Below are 18,547 nucleotides of genomic sequence, written 5' to 3' on the forward strand. Positions count from 1 at the left end.
CAAATGGAGAACAGTTCATGGGAAAGATTTATACCATTACTTAGATAGGATTCATAAAGCTGCTTTAACAACCTATGGCAAGGAACGGTAGAATTATGAGTTAAGGTATACAACTATTATTTTATGAAATGACTGAAAACTCAATACTCACAATACAACCGGACTTAACACCACCAGTGAAGTCTGCTTTCCAGAGCAGAACTTTAGAAGTCGTCTCCTCAATAGCTGAATGAGTCCCAGACTGTTTGCAGCCATACATGAAATCAGTTGTACAGATGGGTAATGTCTAGCCTAGGTAATGTCGTTATCTAGCTACTTACACTTACACTATGTGTAGAAGATAAACACATTTGTAAGTAAAGTGCTGACTGTTGCTGACTGACTGTAGCAGCTATTGTTGTTATTGTTGTAAATTAAAATGTCCTTCACAGACTGCTGTCAGTTTAACTTTACACTGTCAAGCAAGCACGACACACACACCGTAGCAAGCAATAGCTGGCGATAAGCTAACGAGTGTGCAATGTTTGTTAAATTAACATATTCGATAATACGTTGAGCCTAAAAGTGCAGTATTTTAAGAGCTGTTTAAGAAACAAAAATCATCACAAACAAAACAAAACAACACAGACGCCGGTGCACGACTGACTGACGTCATTTCCGGGTGTGTGTTCAACTCCCCCGAAGTATCGCGATGTTACCCTCTCCCTACTCCAAAACATTATACATAAATTAGAAAATATGAATAATAGTAATAATTTGTGTCTTCCCGTAACAATAAACCCGCTATCCTGATAATCAGTCATGTAGATGTTCTATTTTTAGGAACAAGGAATAGAATAGACTATATTTTTTTATATTAAAAAAATACAAGCTTGTCAATCAAATTTAGATGTATAGGTTGACACATTTTAATTTTGTGAATGGAAAATTATGTTGTCAGACGAGTAATTATATTCTCGATCTACCTGTTTGACAGGAATGGCCACAAGTACATCGTCCCATCATGTAGTCCGGGAGCTAGGCCCAGCCCTCATACTATTTTTTGCTACCTTTTTTTCACTATTATTTCCTGTTAGCATATACCTTGGGCCATCTCAAAATGAAGGGACCACCCCCAACTCGGCTCCGTTTGGTTTCAGGGGCCCCAAAACCCCTTTTTTGGTATATGTCTCTGGCGAAATTGTGTAAAGGCAAATAATAATTCACTAAAAATACATAAATACACATGGAAGTGTGAAATTTGGCATGGAGTATCCTGACACATAGGGGTAAGTAGCAGAATAGGATTTTGGGGCTATCTACCATTGTATTCTTAAATATGACCTACATCATCTCCAGAAACACAAATATATATACTGTCCGCTTAACAAATAACAACAAAGATGGTTATTTTCCAGCAAATTATGGTGAATATCATTGCCTCACTTGTATATAGAAAACTTCCCATGTCCTTAAGCTTCAATTTAAGCCCAAGATGACCTTTCTATCTTGAAAATTGCTCTTTCTGTAGCCAAAATTCTGCACTATACCTCAAATCGGTCAGTCAGTATACATTTGGAATAAATGAATGAATGACTGAGTTTGAACTCATTCCACATCATGGAATATTTCCTACTTGAATGAGCTATGTTAAAAAGCTGGCAACGTGTCCCATCTGTCATTTTTATGCAAATGAGTGCCGCAATTATATAAAAATCAGACCCATAGATAGATAGATAGATATGTCTTATTATTGGTTGTCTGACTATTGGTTCCGTAGCTACTTTGTTGTACTGTACTTTGTAGTACTGTACTGTACTGTACTGTACTGTACTGTACTGTACTGTACTGTACTGTACTGTACTGTACTGTACTGTACTGTACTGTACTGTACTTTGCAGTACTGTACTGTACTTCGTAGTACTGTACTTCGCAGTACTGTACTGTACTTTGTAGTACTGTACTTCGCAGTACTGTACTGTACTGTACTTCGTAGTACTGTACTTTGTAGTACTGTACTTCGCAGTACTGTACTGTACTGTACTGTACTGTACTGTACTGTACTGTACTGTACTGTACTGTACTGTACTGTACTGTACTGTACTGTACTGTACTATGAAGTACAGTACAGTACTATGAATTATAGTACTGTACTGTACTGTACTGTACTGTACTGTACTGTACTGTACTGTACTGTACTGTACTGTACTGTACTGTACTATAATTCGTAGTACTGTACAGTACTATAATTCGTAGTACTGTACTGTACTTCATAGAACTGTACTGTACTGTAATTTGTAGTACTGTACTGTACTGTACTGTACTGTACTGTACTGTACTGTACTGTACTGTACTGTACTGTACTGTGCTGTGCTGTGCTGTGCTGTGCTGTACTGTGCTGTAGTTGTTGAGCACCACTGTCATGTGGTGTGCACGGCAACACTTGAGCTTTTAGATCTGAGTAGAAATGCTGTATTGTACTCCTCTCTGGCGTGTGTGTGTGTGTGTGTGTGTGTGTGTGTGTGTGTGTGTGTGTGTGTGTGTGTGTGTGTGTGTGTGTGTGTGTGTGTGTGTGTGTGTGTGTGTGTGTGTGGCCACTTCATACATACACACATAGTTCTACATAGGAGTGGCGCTAGCACCACTCAAAAATCTATTTTCACTATACAGTAACTCAGCCAATATTGCATTTAAAAGATCAAAAAAGGTGTCACTCTAGACCTATGTTTTGATGGTCAAGGTTCTCTTCTTCTTAAACATTAATGTTAACTTATACAAGCGAGCTGATGAAGCTATTGTGGAAAAACCAAACCCCTATGATGAAGGGCAGGGATGGTTGAAAACCAAAGGGGGGTTGAATCCAGTGTGGTCCCATGGCTGAGGGAAGTAGGGGTGCTGGAGGGGCTGGAGCACCTCCGCCCCCCAGGCACAGCCTCCCCCCATCGGACAGGAAGGGAAGATAATAATAATTAAAAAAATCATTTTATGTATATGTTCAAAAAAGATTTCTGTTACTATGCCTAATAAATATGCTGTATGTATCACAGTACCGGCGCCTAATTCTGGTTATTGTCTGTTTGTTCCAGGGGTCATCAACATGTCCGTACAAGACTGGCAAGACTTGTCCATGTCTGTGACATTTTTTTTATGTTGGTTATAATGTCTACAATATATCAAAATATTTAAATAATTAGTTTGAATTATTTTGGTGACTGGTGAAGTGTCAAGATGACATGCTCATTAATGTCAGGTGAGGATGCAAGACAAGACAGACAGCTAGAAGTAATGTTTGCTAATAGCTGCCTTTCATTGTTGCTCTTTCATTGTTCCACTGGCATAATTCCTTACATCACACCACCTACCGGTGTGCATGTTCTAAGACTTTCTCATCAACATTCTATACTTGTTCACCTTAATGGAAACCACTACTACTCTTGAAACTAACGGTTGTGGGATAGAGTGAATTAACTATATGCAGTGATAGTGAATAAAGGGAATCATTTGACTAGAACTTTCCAGCAAACAGAGAACTGAGAACAAGAAATAAAGAACCGAAATCTCAGCCATACTGTATGTATTTGTGTACCATACATGGAACTGGATAGAGCTCTCTCATCATTATTCTACTGTAATTATTTGTCTCATCAGCAAGAACTGAACAGTGATGGTGAAGAAAGAGAACTTGGAAAGACGTTTGCGGACAAACCACAAATCATTTCACTAGAACTTTCCAGCAAACAGAGAACTGAGAACAAGAAATGAAGAACTGAAATCTCAGCCATATGTATTTGTGTACATGGAAGAATTTCAACCATTTTGCCTCAGGTGCAATCATCAGTATGTTAATCATAAATAATGTTTTTATTATTGTTAGATTTTTTCATAATTAGAGCCTACACATTTTAATTAGTGGTCTATAATAAGATGAAAAGGCAAGGGCTAAATAGATGTCATGCCCCATTGCCCACAATGAGACTGTTGGGCCCTTCTGTTCTTCTTGAATGAGCCCCCCTTTAAAATGTGTAGCATACAGGCATAGTCACTATGGCACATTATGAGTCCATTCGTATACATTTAGGGCTAGCTGTTTGGGTTTCTGGTAAAATGATTGACCATTTATTTTGTGTCCGTGACAAAAATCAAGCGTAGCGTTAGTTCATTGCGGCACGGAAGAAGAAGAAGCGAGTTCTATGAACACGATGACTGATGTGTGTGCATTTTGTTCTGCATGGTGCAGGCTAGTGTATATAGGGTCAGGGTGGTCACTGTTTGTACACTGTTGCTTGCCTGTGAGTGTGTACAAGGTGGAATACTGTAATGGATAGTGTGACTGTATGTATTTTGTACTGCATAGTGCAGGCCATTCTATAATGTGTTGTGTATACTGCCGTATAGCTATTATTCATACTGAGGATGCTTTTTGTACGATGTTACGCTTAACGCTATATGCTATAAAGCAGTGGTTTTCAACCAGTGGTCCAGGAACCACCAGTGGTCCTTGAGGGGGTTCCAGGTGGTCCCCAGCTAAATGGAGAGTTGGTAACCAAATGGACCCTTATTAGATCTTTAACTCTTGAGAGTGTAAAATGAAACCAAATGGACCAAGAGTTAAATTATTGTTAAACATCTGCATTACTTAATTTACAAGAAATCTACACAATTAGAGTAATGAACAATAGTATACGGCAGTATACACATTATAGAATGGCTTGCACTATGCAGAACTAAATACAAACAGTCACACAATCCATTACAATATTCTGCCCTGTATACACTCGCAGGCAAATATGTAACCAACAGTAGCCTACACAGTAGAATAATTGTTATTTTGAACGACTGTTATCTCTCCTATAGTACCACTACCAACATCAATACATTATGGAATTGTGGACAAAATCCAATCAGACGACGACAAAACATTGTAAGTTTTGGGCCTGAGACTAAATTTCATCAAATGGTGGTCCGTGGCTCAAATGCCAAACAAATAATGGACCCTGATATGAAAAGGGTTGAAAACCACTGCTATAATATAAATGGTAGCGGGGACAAAACTTTTTAACATAGTTTATTCAAGTACAAAACAGCAAGAAATATTCCATAATGTGGAGTCAGTTCAAACCCAGTCATTCATCAAATTCATTCTAAAAGTAGGCCTATAGCTGATACTGACTGAATATACAATTTTCACCGATTTGAGGTATAGTGCTATGGATATGGGAAGTTGTCTATGTACAAGTGAGGCAGTGATATTCACCATCATGTGCTGGAAAATAACCATCTTTGTTGTTATTTGTTAAGCGGACAGTATATATTTTTGTGTTTCTGGAGATGATGTAGGTCATATTTAAGAATATAATGGTAGATAGCCCCAAAATCTTATTCTGCTACTTACCCCTATGTGTCAGGATACTCCATGCCAAATTTCACACTTCCTTGTGTATTTATGTAATTTTAGTGAATTTTTATTTGCCTTTACACAATTTCGCCAGAGACATATACCAAAAAAGGGGTTTTGGGGCCCCTGAAACCAAACGGAGCCGAGTTCGGGGTGGTCCCTTCATTTTGAGATGGCCCAAGGTACAGTATATGCTAACAGGAAATAATAGTGAAACTAGAAAAAGTGCCCTTCTGGGCACAGGTCTCCACCAGGAGGATAGGAGTGTGTGTGTGATGTTTGGAAAAATGTTTAGGAGCAATATAAACGTGTGTGTGTGTGTGTGTGTGTGTGTGTGTGTGTGTATGTGTGTGTGTGTGTGTGTGTGTGTGTGTGTGTGTGTGTGTGTGTGTGTGACGTGGCTTGTTGTAGTGGCATTTCTTCCAAAGCCTAGTGGGAATATGCATGCACAGTTTCACCACAATCGGACGCTGCGTTGAGTAGTTGTGGCGATTTGTACAAAGCAGGCTACTCCTGAAAGGTTTAGAAGCCAATCGTAGCCAATGAGGGTGGATTATGAGAAATCAAACAAACCCATCTTGATCACATGACTATGAAGAGCATGTGTACTGATTTGCGTGACATTTGGATAAAATCTGAAGGAGTAATATTAGAAAATGTGTTTTACATATGTCGGCCTCCTGGTGGCGCTATAAAGAGCAGATGTGGAAAAATTCCAGGCAAAGGTTTTTCCTTGGCCTCTAGGGAGTTGGCATACAAAGTTATCCACGTGCAGTTAGAGGTAAAAACACTTTTCGGCCAGTTATAGTGCCACCATGAGGCTGAGTTGAAAATGTTCATTTGGCATTTCTTCCTCGGCCTAGTGGGAATGTGCGTGCACAATTTCACGGAAATCACACGATGTGTTCATGATTTGCAGCATTTTGTTTGAAACTGAGCACTCCTGCGAACTTTGGAAGCCAATCTTAGCCAATCAGGATGGAGTCTGAGAAATCTGAAAGACCCGTTTCGTTGAATGGCTCTAGAGAGACTGTGTACCAATTTGCGTGATGTTTGGACAAAATCTGTAGGTGTACTGTCCAAAAACTTGTTTTGCACAAAGCGGCCTCCTGGTGGCGCTATAACAGGCCGTTCTGGAAACTTTGGGGCAGAGGTTCATCGTTGGCATCCAGGGAGTGTGAGTGCAAAACTTGGCATCGACCGGGTTAACGGTGCCGGAGATTAGCTGTTCACAGACGGAAGGACGGACAGACGGACGGACACACACACACACACGGACGGACGGACGGAGTGCAAAACATACTCTCTCCCCATGCCTTCGGCCTGGTGGAGACAAAAAACGTAGCAAAAAATAGTATGAGGGCTGGGCCTAGCTCCCGGACTAATGTGACTCACATTGGAAAATGGGGGAAGAAAGAAAAGAGGCAGGTACACACAGACAAGTAGACAAGACAGGTTACAGGTACATCCTGCTTCTGGAAAAATATCGGTGGCTGTCCGCTAAATGGACATACTGGAACAATAAGGATCATGGTGAAAACACATTTTATATTCACTGCTGCTGCCTGTTTGCTTTGCTCCATCGCAACAGTTTACAATGAAGGTGAGATACTTTTGTTTTGTTGTTATATGAAGGAACGGGTTCACCTGAAAACGTGCTTGAAAATTACTGTTCGATTTCTGTATTGTTTATGTCAATTTATATGCGAACTTCTGCGAAGCCATGGTGACAATTGTTTTGTTGTGAATTATTGCATTTGGTCTTTTTTGTGTTTTGCAATTGCGACGCAACGAGCTAAAAGCTTCACTCACATTTCATTTGACAGACGGGCCCCAGGCCAGTTAAACGTGTTCCAAACAAACAAACGTGTACTGATTGTTGAGATGTGTTCATGTATCCAATCACATTTTAAGTTGTTTTTTATATGAGGATCACCGATCAAGCATTATGCAGGTATGCATGTGGATATGTAGGCCTATCATTCTTATTCTTAATGATTCATTTAATAGGACCACAATGGAAACAACAAGTCCCCCAGGCCTTTTTTTGTGTTTGTTTTAGCCTAAATGTCTGATTGTACCTCGTGCTGTTTACATTTCTTCTGACTAATAAAGTATTCAATCAAGCAGTGGGTAAAATAATCTAAAAATGATTCCATTGCAATGTGTGTTACTTTATTTTTCAGAAACTTCCAATGGCAAGAGGTTTTCATCCAAGCACTCAGTTGTTACACCTCAAATCATTCATAGATGGACAAGGAGTGCTTCAGAAAAGGTGTGTGTGTGTGTGTGTGTGTGTGTGTGTGTGTGTGTGTGTGTGTGTGTGTGTGGTCCCTTTACACCTCTTTTTTTCATATCTATAATTTCAGACAGATGGAAAGGAGAAAATGTCATATGCCATTAACATAAACAACAGACGGCACATCATCCATCTAACGAGAAACAAGTATGTTATGGTTGCATTTTCTGAAGTAAAATAATAGATGTCAGTGCTGAAGTAGCCTACAGGTGTATATATATAATATATGCTTAAGCTATATGTATTTCTTTTGTTTGTCAGGAACTTTGTATCCCCAAACTTAGTTCAGTATTCTCATGACAAAAGTGGGATCCACAAATCCATATATCCATGGCAAGATGTAAGTAAAGACATTATTTTAGGAATACTAAATTAGCTACTCATTTTCTATTGTTCTGTATGTTAAACTGGTTTAAATTATTTGTCTCAAACTATCCAAGTCGATATTACCGAGTCTACCTCAAATCTACATTTTGTTTTTGTTTGTTTTTTGCTCAGGAGCATTGCTTTTATCATGGAGAAGTGGAAGGATATGAGAGCTCACTTGTAGCTCTCAGCACATGCACTGGCCTGAGGTTCGTCATTCTAATTCTTTTGAAGGGTTGAGAAAATTAAGCCTAGCCTCCGGTACCCATGCAATGTTAAGCAGAGCCTCACCCCACAGAACCTCCTACACTTGACTGTCTCACATTAGTTATTTGCTTCATTTGGAAACTGTCATGACATGTTTGGATTGGAAGATCCTAAATATACTTGCTGGGCATGCATAAAGGCCCTGCCCAGATCCTTACCCTTAGAACAAACAAATGAGCTAACTTTTGGTTTTATGTTTTCCCTCACCTGACTACAAAATAAATTCCCCATTTCGGATAATAGAGCCGTTGAACTTGGAACAGTGCCTCGTAATGCATTCCCAACAGGTCCATTTAGTATTTTTCTAATACTAAACTTTTAACAATGAAATCTGACTAATTCTTGGGCCAGATTTTACTTTATGTACTCCCGGGGTGTATCGTTTCTGGTAAATGTGTGTCTGGATGTTGATTATTGCATACAAAGCCAAAGTCGACATTAATTGCACTTTCCCATGGGTGTGTCTTGGGCAGTGCTCTTTAAATATGCAATCTAATTTGAATGGTGTTTTTTCTTTTTTCTTTTCCCTTTTTCTTTTTTGCTTCATTTTGCATTTCATTGGATTTTCAAATACGTGCTTCCCTGCAGGGGTGTGATCCTCCTTGGTGATAAGAGCTATGGACTTGAACCAGTCCCCCAGTCTTGGAACAATGAACACCTTCTATACCTCCTCAAGGACATCGAGTCAGAGCCCTTCGTCTGTGGAGTAGTCAATGGCACGTCATTAACGGAGAAACATTCACCGTTTGAACCTGGACAATCGCTGACCTCACACCTACGGGTTAGGCTGCACTTCATAATACAGTAACCCGAACAGACATTTACATACAGCTTGTGTAAGTCATCGAACTGGGAAATAGCTGAGGTTTTTTTAAACTGATCGCTTTACTTCTCTTTTTTTTCCATCCTCTTTCAACAGCGAAAACGCAATTTGCCACAAACCAGTTATGTGGAGTTGGCACTAGTCGTGGATAATATGAGGGTGAGTGTGTCTGTCCATATGAGCACGGAATGAGGTCAGCTGATTGGCTGAGCACGGAATGTGATGTATGATGTATGATAAGAGCGCTGCTCACTTCACAATTTATTATTATTTCAACCTGCAGTCCATTTATGGGCATGGCATTATAGGCAAACTGTTTAAAATAAGATCTACAAGCTTGCAAAACATCCGCATTGTGAGCTTGTAGATTTGCTCTTTTCATTATTTATAGTATGAGCAATCATATGGGGCTTAAGTGGGTAAAAAGATGACAAAATACATGTGTTTTTGTTTGATGGGTTGTTAACTTTATCTCTGTTTGCTGACACAGAAAAAAAGTCTACATTTCCCAAAATAATGTATTAAGCTTCAGGCCACTGTCAAGGCATCCATATTTCCATCTCATACATGTTTTTATATTCCTACCTAGTATAAATATATGGAAGAAAATGAGACCGCAGTACGAGAAGAGATGGTGGAATTGGCCAATCTACTTGATGGGGTGAGAGTTTAAATACATGTTCAAATAAAATACAGCAACTTGTGTAGGTAAAATTGCCAATGATACAGTTGTATCTTTCATTCATCTTATGTCCGCACTCGTGTTGTTCATTCTAGTATTACAAGCAGCTGAATATCAGAGTGATGCTGGTGGGCCTGGAGATTTTTAAGGACTCCAACCCCTTTGATGTGGATGGGTCTGCAGGAGAGGTGGTATCGAGTTTTGTGAAATGGAGGAAAACCAGTCTGCTGCCACGGATTAAACATGATATTGGGCAACTCATTGTGTAAGAGCTCCATTGTTCGGTAAAAACGCTGCCATTAAGTGTCTTGACAGTTTTGACTAGTCTGGAGTCTCTGGACAAGTCTCCTCGGTCTAAAGCCACCTTAAGGCTTAACAACCGTGATGGTATCGATTATATAATGTTAAACAACAGAGATTTCTGTCAAAAGCATAACTGATCTGCTGTTTGAAATGTAATTTGATCTTTGTGACCTTTCTTTGACTTGTAATACTTTTAGTATTTCTAACTTGATTTTGTTTTCCAGAGGACGCCCCCAAGCCTATGATGGAGGGGTGCTGGGTATGGCCTTTGTGGCCACCGTGTGCTCAGTGGCTTCGTCCGGAGGAATCAACGTGGTAAGTTCAACTCCCCTTTTCACTTCTTAGCACCATCTGACACTGTGGTGCTGCGATGCTGTGATCTTTTTGTTTGGAAGCTGATACAGTCTATATTATTTATGAAGAGCTCTGTTAGGCGTGTGGGTTATTCTCACAGAAGCCGAATAACACAGTATTCAAACGGGTTTGTTAGACTGACACAACGTCAGATCAAAAACACTTCCACTTTAGCTTGTGGAATTCCACAGATGTTATTTAAAGCTTCAGTTTAGTTTATACGCTGGCTAAGACTTGATAATGGCATGACAATGCTGGAAAAGAATTCAGAATGTTTTGTGTGTATTGGGTGTGTGCCATCAATACATGTCATTGTCTATTCATAGCTAAACTATTTTTCCATTACTGGCATTTTTCATTTTTTTCAAGTCTTTAACATGTTACCAAACTTACCTGAATAAATTAGTAAATGTTTGCTAAACATCATTCAGACAACACATTTTTGTTCATAAATCACTATTTTCTCCAGGGGTTATTTTCGGCTACACTTTTCAAACTAATCTGCTTTTTAAAATGCATGGGTTACGATAATGTACCTATTAAATAAAGGAACTACTATATTTTTGGATTTCCTATCTTAAGCTAGTTTCAAGTCTCTGTAGGTTGATTTTCATACCATGCTGAAGTCATTGGCTTCCTTGAAAAACAAAGTTTGGTGTGATTTGGAAAATGGTAGTCAGTAAAGTCAAATATACAGTGAAATTGTAGTCAATCGACTAAACAAAACAGACGGCCTCGTCTTTTAATGCCTTTTATATTCTAGCATAAATGTATTGTTTTATGTGATATATAATGTACTAATTTCAGTATTGTCTTCACTACAGTTCCGTGGCGACAATCTAATCTATGACTCTACGGTGGTGGCTCATGAAATGGGCCATGTCCTGGGCATGAACCATGACAGTGCCGGCTGTAACTGTAATGGTTCGGCCTGCATCATGGCACCCACTGCCAGGTATGAATTTAGCACAACTCGGTCATAAGTGACTCTGTTTGCCGGTTGCATGACTCGGAGTTAATAAAAAAACAGAAGAATGCCAGCACTCACGGAAGTGTCCTTCGGGTACTTTCTTATTCGTGTAGGCATGTTGAACACCTACAGTATCTGAATAAAAAAGTGCCGGAAGAACAGGTCCAGGAGTGTGGTATTTTTTTTTTTTACAGGTGTCAAATTCCACAGTAACCGGTCAGTAATTACTGTATTAACCATACAAAAGCAAACTAGATTGTGCTGCTTGATCAATACATTTTATAAAGAAAATTAATTTACTTTAAACCTGAGGTCCCTACTTTTTTATTTTACAAGATTTTCTATTTTTGAAAGTATATAATAATGCTTAAGTAATTAACTGGGCAACACAAGAGTGTCCCTTGCTGAGAAGAATGCGTTGCGTTGTTCAGAGTATTTAGGCAGTTGTTCATTTTCTGTTTAGGGTTTCATTACTGTATACTGCATACAGGGGCCTGCTTGTTTGTTTGTGCTCAGAGGTCATGTGTCATGTTTTCCCCCGTAGCGGCTCCCAGACCTTCAGTGTCTGCAGCGGACGTGACTTTGAGAAGCTGATCCTTCGTGGCGGTGGGGCGTGTCTGAGAAATCAGCCTACGGGGTCAGATATAGTGGGCATTGCTAAATGTGGCAATGGGATGCTGGAGAAAGGAGAGCAGTGTGACTGCGGCACACCAGAGGTAAAGTACCTCTCGGAGGATATCGCAACAACATACGCTAGGATACTAGATTTACTGAATGGAGGTAGATGTTATACAGAGAAGAAGATATTTGGAGGATTATTCTGGTGCTGAAGTTCATAAGCTCTGTTGATTTAGATTTAGTTCAGCAATGCAATAAGTTTGGCCCCCCCAGGTTGGCAGAGGGAGTGTAGCGCCCAGGATTACATTAGATAATTGACACTTTTTTTTTTTTTTAAAGCAATGCAATCAGTTTAACTCCTGCCACTGCAAATTACTGGCTATGGGAAGCCAATGTATTCGAATGAACAGTTAAGTTTCCCTTTACTTTATTTCTGATTGTGATAATCAGAAATATCGAGTCTGTCCCAGGAACAATTGCTCTGTCAACTCGACAGCTAACACTAAACGGTGGTCAGGACCACTAGACCATATGATGATTTATTCAAATCAAGTCATTTATAGAAAAACATTTCTGGAGCTTGCTTTGTCTGCATGTATTTAGGCATTTAGCAGACAATTTAGACATTTAGCAGACGCTCTTAATCCAGAGCGACTTACATTAAGCGAGAACAAAAAGCATGGCAATACATCACATACACGAAAAGTAGTTATCATGAAACATGCGTAAGCTAAGAACGTAACAGTGAAATATGAAACTATACATATTTACTCTACTATGCATATGTACTATGAAGTGCTATGACTACATACAATTCTAGTGCTGTCTACAACTCTACATAACATGCTATAGAGCGTCGCAGTCCCCTACCAGGGCCCAGGAAATGATTCTCCGTTCATTTTCCTCATAGACATTTAAAAAAGTCTTTATTTAAAGACGTTTACGCCGCGGACAAAGCCAACTCGAGTCGTGACAACTCATGACAACAAACGCCATTTTTTGGGCCGAACAAATAATTAGAAAGAAGAAAAAAAAAACGGCAGGTTACAACACTTTTTGTTGTTTTTCTTCTTTGTAATTATTTGTTTGGTCCAAAATATTGTGTTTGTTGTCATGAGTTGTCACGACTCGAGTTGGCTTTGTCCGCGGCGTAACCGTCTTTAAATAAATACTAATAGAAATGTCTATGGGAAAAATGCATTGGGAATAATTTCCTGGGCCTGGCGTCGTCATGAAAGGGGCGGGACTGTGACGCTCTATAAGGCTGTATCAAATGCTATCTAATTCTGTATTGGTGCTGTGATATTAGGTGCACCCTTTTAATCAGTACTGTCTTTGTTACTCTGACCCACAGGAGTGCGAAGATGATAAATGCTGTGATGGGTCCACCTGCATGTTGACCCCGGGTTCTGTCTGCGCTCAGGGAGAATGCTGCGATAGCTGTCAGGTCAGCCCAGTTTACAGTATATTCCGTCTTATTACTGTGTCTTTTTCTCGATATTCGTCGAGCCATGTCTTGCCTTTGGGCAGAACATGTGTTGCTTACAACTTCATAATATTGAATACAGAGAATGGATGCATTTGGAAATAAATACCTCCTTGCCTCTGTAATAAAGATGGCTCCTGTAACGAGGTTGAATGTCGTGCTGTGTTTCAGTTCAGAGTTGCGGGAACACGATGCAGGGGTTCTGTCAACACATGTGACCTGCCAGAGTATTGTAGTGGCAAGACTGGGTTTTGCCCCGATGACTTTTACATCATGGACGGCCTAACATGTGAAAACAACGCAGCATACTGTTATGAGGGCCGCTGTCAGACATATGACCATCAGTGTAAACAACTTTTTGAACCAGGTACGTTTGACACACTTGATCGCACACTTCAAGATTCACAGCTAATTAACCGCTAGTGTCCCCATTCTGGGTGAGTATTCTGTGAAATTGTCCAGAAATGGCAGATCTATATATAAGCTCACAATGTTGCAAATAACTTGTTGTGTGCTTGTAGATATGCTATTTTTGGTTGGAAATATTTGCTAGATGATCAGAGATCACCACCTGGCACCTACTGAGTTTTAGTCCACACTGACATACCTGAAGAATAAGTACAGGGCTAGGCTGGAGCCAGATAATGATATGAGACTGACCCTGTCCACCATTAGCATAGCATAGACACTAGGCTGTACGCAATTTACCACACCCATAAATCACCAACGGGTAAGAAAAAAACCTGCCCACGTCCCCACCCAACACAGTGGTTCTTGCGTTGGTTCTTAGTCAAGATGGTGGTCCCTGTGTCACACAATCGGTTTAAAACCCCTGCCTTGAACAATGCACTAGCTATTTCTCGCTCTTATCTAAGAAGAGAACTTGAACCATGAAAGAGCTCCGGTTCTATGAAAGAGCTTTCTCTGTTTGAAAAGAAGTATGGTTGTCTAGTCTACAGATATATATTGCTGTTTTTAATTAACCAAATGTCATCCAAGTGCAATACTCAAGACATATTGGGTACATGGAGACATGCAGAAAACCCTGTTCTAAAGGGCTCTGGGCTTGGCCAACAGATCTCATTCACTTAACCCCCCGACCCTCAGCCCCAAGTCTACAGGAAGTAAAATGGCATTTTGATCATGCTTTTCTCCCTTTTACCATATTTTACTTAACATGAGATTACTTTTTTGGGCAGGTGCGACAAAGGCAGCAGACATCTGTTTCCAGCATGCAAATGCAATTGGAGACAAGTATGGAAACTGTGGAATGGATATAAAAGGATATAAAAGATGCACTGGAGAGTAAGTATTCTGCTCGGGGGGGCATGTCCAACATAAACTTGACACGATCATGCTCGCTAGATCACTTTGCATACTGTTAAAGCCATGTATTTTCCACACAATTTCTGTATATTAAGATGTTCATGGCAGTTCATTTGGCTGTTGGTTTGCAACAGCATTATGGCATTGCTGCATTGACAGGGTATTATTTTAATGCATTTATTTGTCATTAACTGCACACGGTACCCAGGCCAATCCATTTCAGACTGAACACCTTTTTTAGATGTTGCTTTATTGTGATGGTTGCATTATATCCAATACTGGCTGTGGAGAAACAAAGTTATTTATTCTCCTCAATGGCCACTGCAGAGATGCCATGTGTGGGAAGATCCAGTGTACTAATGTGGATGTCAACGAACCCCCTGACGGTGCCAGTGTCAGCAACACAATTATTGATGGCGAGAAATGTGTGAACGCAGACTTCAACTTTGGCCCTGATACGCTGGATCCTGCCTACGTTAATTCTGGCAGCCCGTGTGCTAAGGGAAAGGTAGGCGATAAATCACAGTTGTGGCGTAAGCGTAAGTGAGGGGCCCAGAGCTCCCTACTTGTACTCCAGTGGTTCTCAACCTGTGGCTCGATGATTTTGGGGGGTCCCCAGATGACAGTGAAGTGACAGTTTAAGGACCTTTAAGACTATTTTAATTCAGGAAAAAAGTTACCATTACTGCATCAAAAGTAATCAACAGACAATAGCCGATCTATAGGCTGATCTACAAACAGATCTACATTGCGAGGTGTTGTGTGCTTATAGATATGCCATTTTTACCATTTATCTTTAACTAAAAAATGGAATGCCTCAACACCTACATTCCAAGTGCTTATCAGGGTGGGGTCCCCAGTTCAAATATGATTATTTTGGGGGGGTGTTATGGCCTGAAAAGTTTGATAACCCCTGCTTTACACCACTGCTGGACATTGTTTCAGTATATAAGTCACTTATACTTATACTACTAAGTGTAGTATATACTACAGTATATAATACACTACTGATTAAAGTTCTTCAATGACATACACACGAACACATACATACAAGAGCAAGCTATGCAAGCTATGCAGAAGAAGAAATGTCACCTGAGATGTTCCAGGGTGTGACTGGTTTTTAAAATAAAGTTCCCGGCTGTGAAATTATGTTAATGAATTCCAAATCTTCAAAGTGTTCCATTGCATCACCAATAAATGTTTTTTTTTTCTTTCAGACTTGCATCGACTTTAGTTGTGTGAATGCGTCTTTACTGCGGTCGTCTGACATGTCCTGTGATGCCCAGAGTACCTGCAGTGGCCACGGGGTAGGGCAGAAGTGTTTTTATACAAGCACGTCCTGAGGTCAGTGCAGATGGTGATACATTTCTGTATTGTTCAGATCTCACATGGTGGTTGTGTTGTCCATAGGTGTGTAACGACCAGGATCACTGCCACTGTGATGACGGATGGGCGCCACCCAAATGTAACCTGCAAGGACGAGGTGGCAGTGTAGATAGTGGTCCAGCTCAAATAAGTGTGTTTAAATTTCATTCGTTAATATTGGTTGGTAATTATATCACTGATATATTGAGATGTTGGTCGTGTGATAATCACAGCAATAGCTGGCAACAATAGCTGTGGCAACATCCAGGCCGTGGAAGAGAAAAAAGTACTTGATTCTTGTTTGCATTTAAACAAACGATGTGCGGAAGTTTTTTCTTCCACGTTTATCGGCCCTAGTTTGGTCTCCTTTGATGCACCTGTTGTTTTATCTACAGTCTGCAAAAGTCTTGCTTTCTGACATTGCAAGCAGTGAACTTTGCTCCACTGTGTAGACTAACATACAAATGCAAAGGAAGTCTAAATGGACATGATGAGGCGGGGAAAGCTGTGCAAATGTGTTACATTGCAAAATATAGTCAAATGAAAAGTAATTTGACAAATACTGTGTGATTAATAATTATTGCAGTTCAATACTATGTTTACTTTAACTTCTAACCTCTTGTACTCCAGATTACTCTCTTAGGAATGGCCTGTTGATCTTCTTTCTGTTGGTTGTCCCCGTCCTGGTTCTGGTCATTTTGGCGCTGCTGTTTTTCTTCAGGAGAGATTCTCTGAATCTTTGCCTTAAATCCAGGCGTCACAGGTAAACCTTGAACTCCATAATGTAACTTTAAACGTAAAAACTACAGTATTCGTTATGTTTTTTAGCAGTCAAGCATGTATTTACTGTCTCTCTCGCATCATTGTCGCATCAAACTATTTTGTACATTGTTTTATGTAGATCAAATCGTCAAGCAAATGGAAATGTTCAGGCCAGTCCCACACAGCCACCAATACAAGTTCCTCCTGCTAAGGTATTGTGAACAACAATGTATTTTGCCAACAACATACAAGCCAAGGTTTTTCCTTCATGGGTTGATGTCATAGACTGTAATGTCCATGTCATTTTGTAATGTAAAATATAACCAGGAACTTTAATCGGTGAAACTTATTTTTAACCCTAGAACAGATCATTCAAATGTTGTTGTCACATCACAAGTTTAAACCCAGTTGGTGAAATTATTTTGTAATGAGTAGTATGTATAAGCTACCTTTCTCCGTGATAATTGTATCTATGTTTTATAACATGAAAAATGTAATGTTTTTGTTTTCCTTTTTTTGATTTAATTGCTGACAGCCGGACATTCCACTAGATGCCTCATCTCAAATTCCAGGGTAGGAACTGATGGATAATATCAATATGTATTTGATGTTAGCAAGTATGATGATTTTGTTGTGATTCCACAAGAGCAGTACAGCTATGTGCACATTACTGCACAAGCGCCAACTGTTTTATTTGGCTGAATTTCCACACAAACCTGTCAGTTTCAGCTATGGAGAACTGGATTACTGGAAGGTGGATGCCAACGCCACTCAGCCTCCTCAGCGCCCTGGCGTTCCACCCAGATATACACACTCCCCTTCGCCCCAGCAAGGCCCTGGGGTCCCCAGAGCCATCCCATCCAAAGACATACCATAATGTTTTGTGCTCGTCTGACACAACTGCATTTTCTTTTAACCTCATCTATATTGCAAATTCATGGAGAGATGTTTGAAATGTTATCACTCAACGTTGTCTATTTAATAAGATTCATTTTTTACACTGTGATATGACCTCTTGCCAGCACCTTTATAAGGTGTAGCAACCTGGTGATCAGATGAAGCCGGTTTATCCTTGTCCCTGGAATATGTAGTCATGAATTAAATGTTTTATATAAGTACTTTGTTATTTTCAAACAGAATTGTCGCAAGCTATTGTACATTTTATGCTATTGCATATTTTTAAAATATTTTAAGACTTGATTGTTAACTTTGTGAATTGTAATAAAACAGTATTAAGGATCTAATTTGAACCATCATTATTTATTAAGCCATATTTTTGTGATGGAAGGAAGTACTCACATGTTTTACTTAAAAGTAAAGGTACGGCAATGTAGATATACTTTGTTAGTAGAAGTCCTGTATTCAAAATGCACTTGAATAAAAGTACAAAGGTATTGGCATCAAAATATACTTAAAGTAAAAGTACTCATTGTGCAGAATGTCCCATTTTGCAAGTTCAAAATGTATAGCCTAAAGGATATTTTGAAAATAGATGATCTACAAGCATTCTGAGCTTGTAGATTGCCATTTTCTAATAAAATTGCTATTATTT

The 18,547-nt window shown here is 39.6% G+C and overlaps 2 protein-coding genes across 4 annotated transcripts in view; one reads left to right on the forward strand and one right to left on the reverse strand.

Annotated features, from left to right (window-relative positions):
• LOC306915869 (poly(ADP-ribose) glycohydrolase) overlaps positions 1–645 on the reverse strand; it is a 41,379-nt gene extending 40,734 nt beyond the window's left edge. For both annotated transcript variants that reach the window (XM_079493528.1, XM_079493527.1), the window contains exon 1: positions 152–645. In XM_079493528.1, the coding sequence (XP_079349654.1) occupies positions 152–255 (104 nt within the window). In that variant the 5' untranslated portion in view covers positions 256–645. The remainder of the gene's footprint in view (positions 1–151) is intronic.
• A 6,078-nt stretch (positions 646–6,723) lies between these two features.
• On the forward strand, positions 6,724–18,239 carry adam9b (ADAM metallopeptidase domain 9b). 2 transcript variants are annotated; one of them, XM_079493529.1, is made up of 22 exons: positions 6,724–6,977; positions 7,561–7,649; positions 7,744–7,820; positions 7,935–8,013; positions 8,172–8,248; positions 8,895–9,087; positions 9,226–9,288; positions 9,719–9,790; positions 9,907–10,076; positions 10,339–10,429; positions 11,293–11,423; positions 11,983–12,154; positions 13,411–13,503; positions 13,714–13,909; positions 14,742–14,847; positions 15,196–15,376; positions 16,086–16,175; positions 16,279–16,384; positions 16,864–16,996; positions 17,135–17,207; positions 17,531–17,568; positions 17,719–18,239. In XM_079493529.1, the coding sequence occupies exons 1-22, from the start codon at positions 6,905–6,907 to the stop codon at positions 17,870–17,872; spliced, it is 2,457 nt and encodes an 818-aa protein (XP_079349655.1). In that variant the 5' UTR covers positions 6,724–6,904; the 3' UTR covers positions 17,873–18,239. The 2 variants fall into 2 exon arrangements, with proteins under 2 accessions (XP_079349655.1, XP_079349656.1); XM_079493530.1 differs by lacking the exon at positions 6,724–6,977 and adding an exon at positions 7,079–7,328.
• Positions 18,240–18,547: the final 308 nt, after the last annotated feature.

This window comes from Electrona antarctica (assembly GCF_951216825.1).
Source record: "Electrona antarctica genome assembly, chromosome: 22".
In the NCBI taxonomy this organism is placed as follows: Eukaryota; Metazoa; Chordata; class Actinopteri; order Myctophiformes; family Myctophidae; genus Electrona; species Electrona antarctica.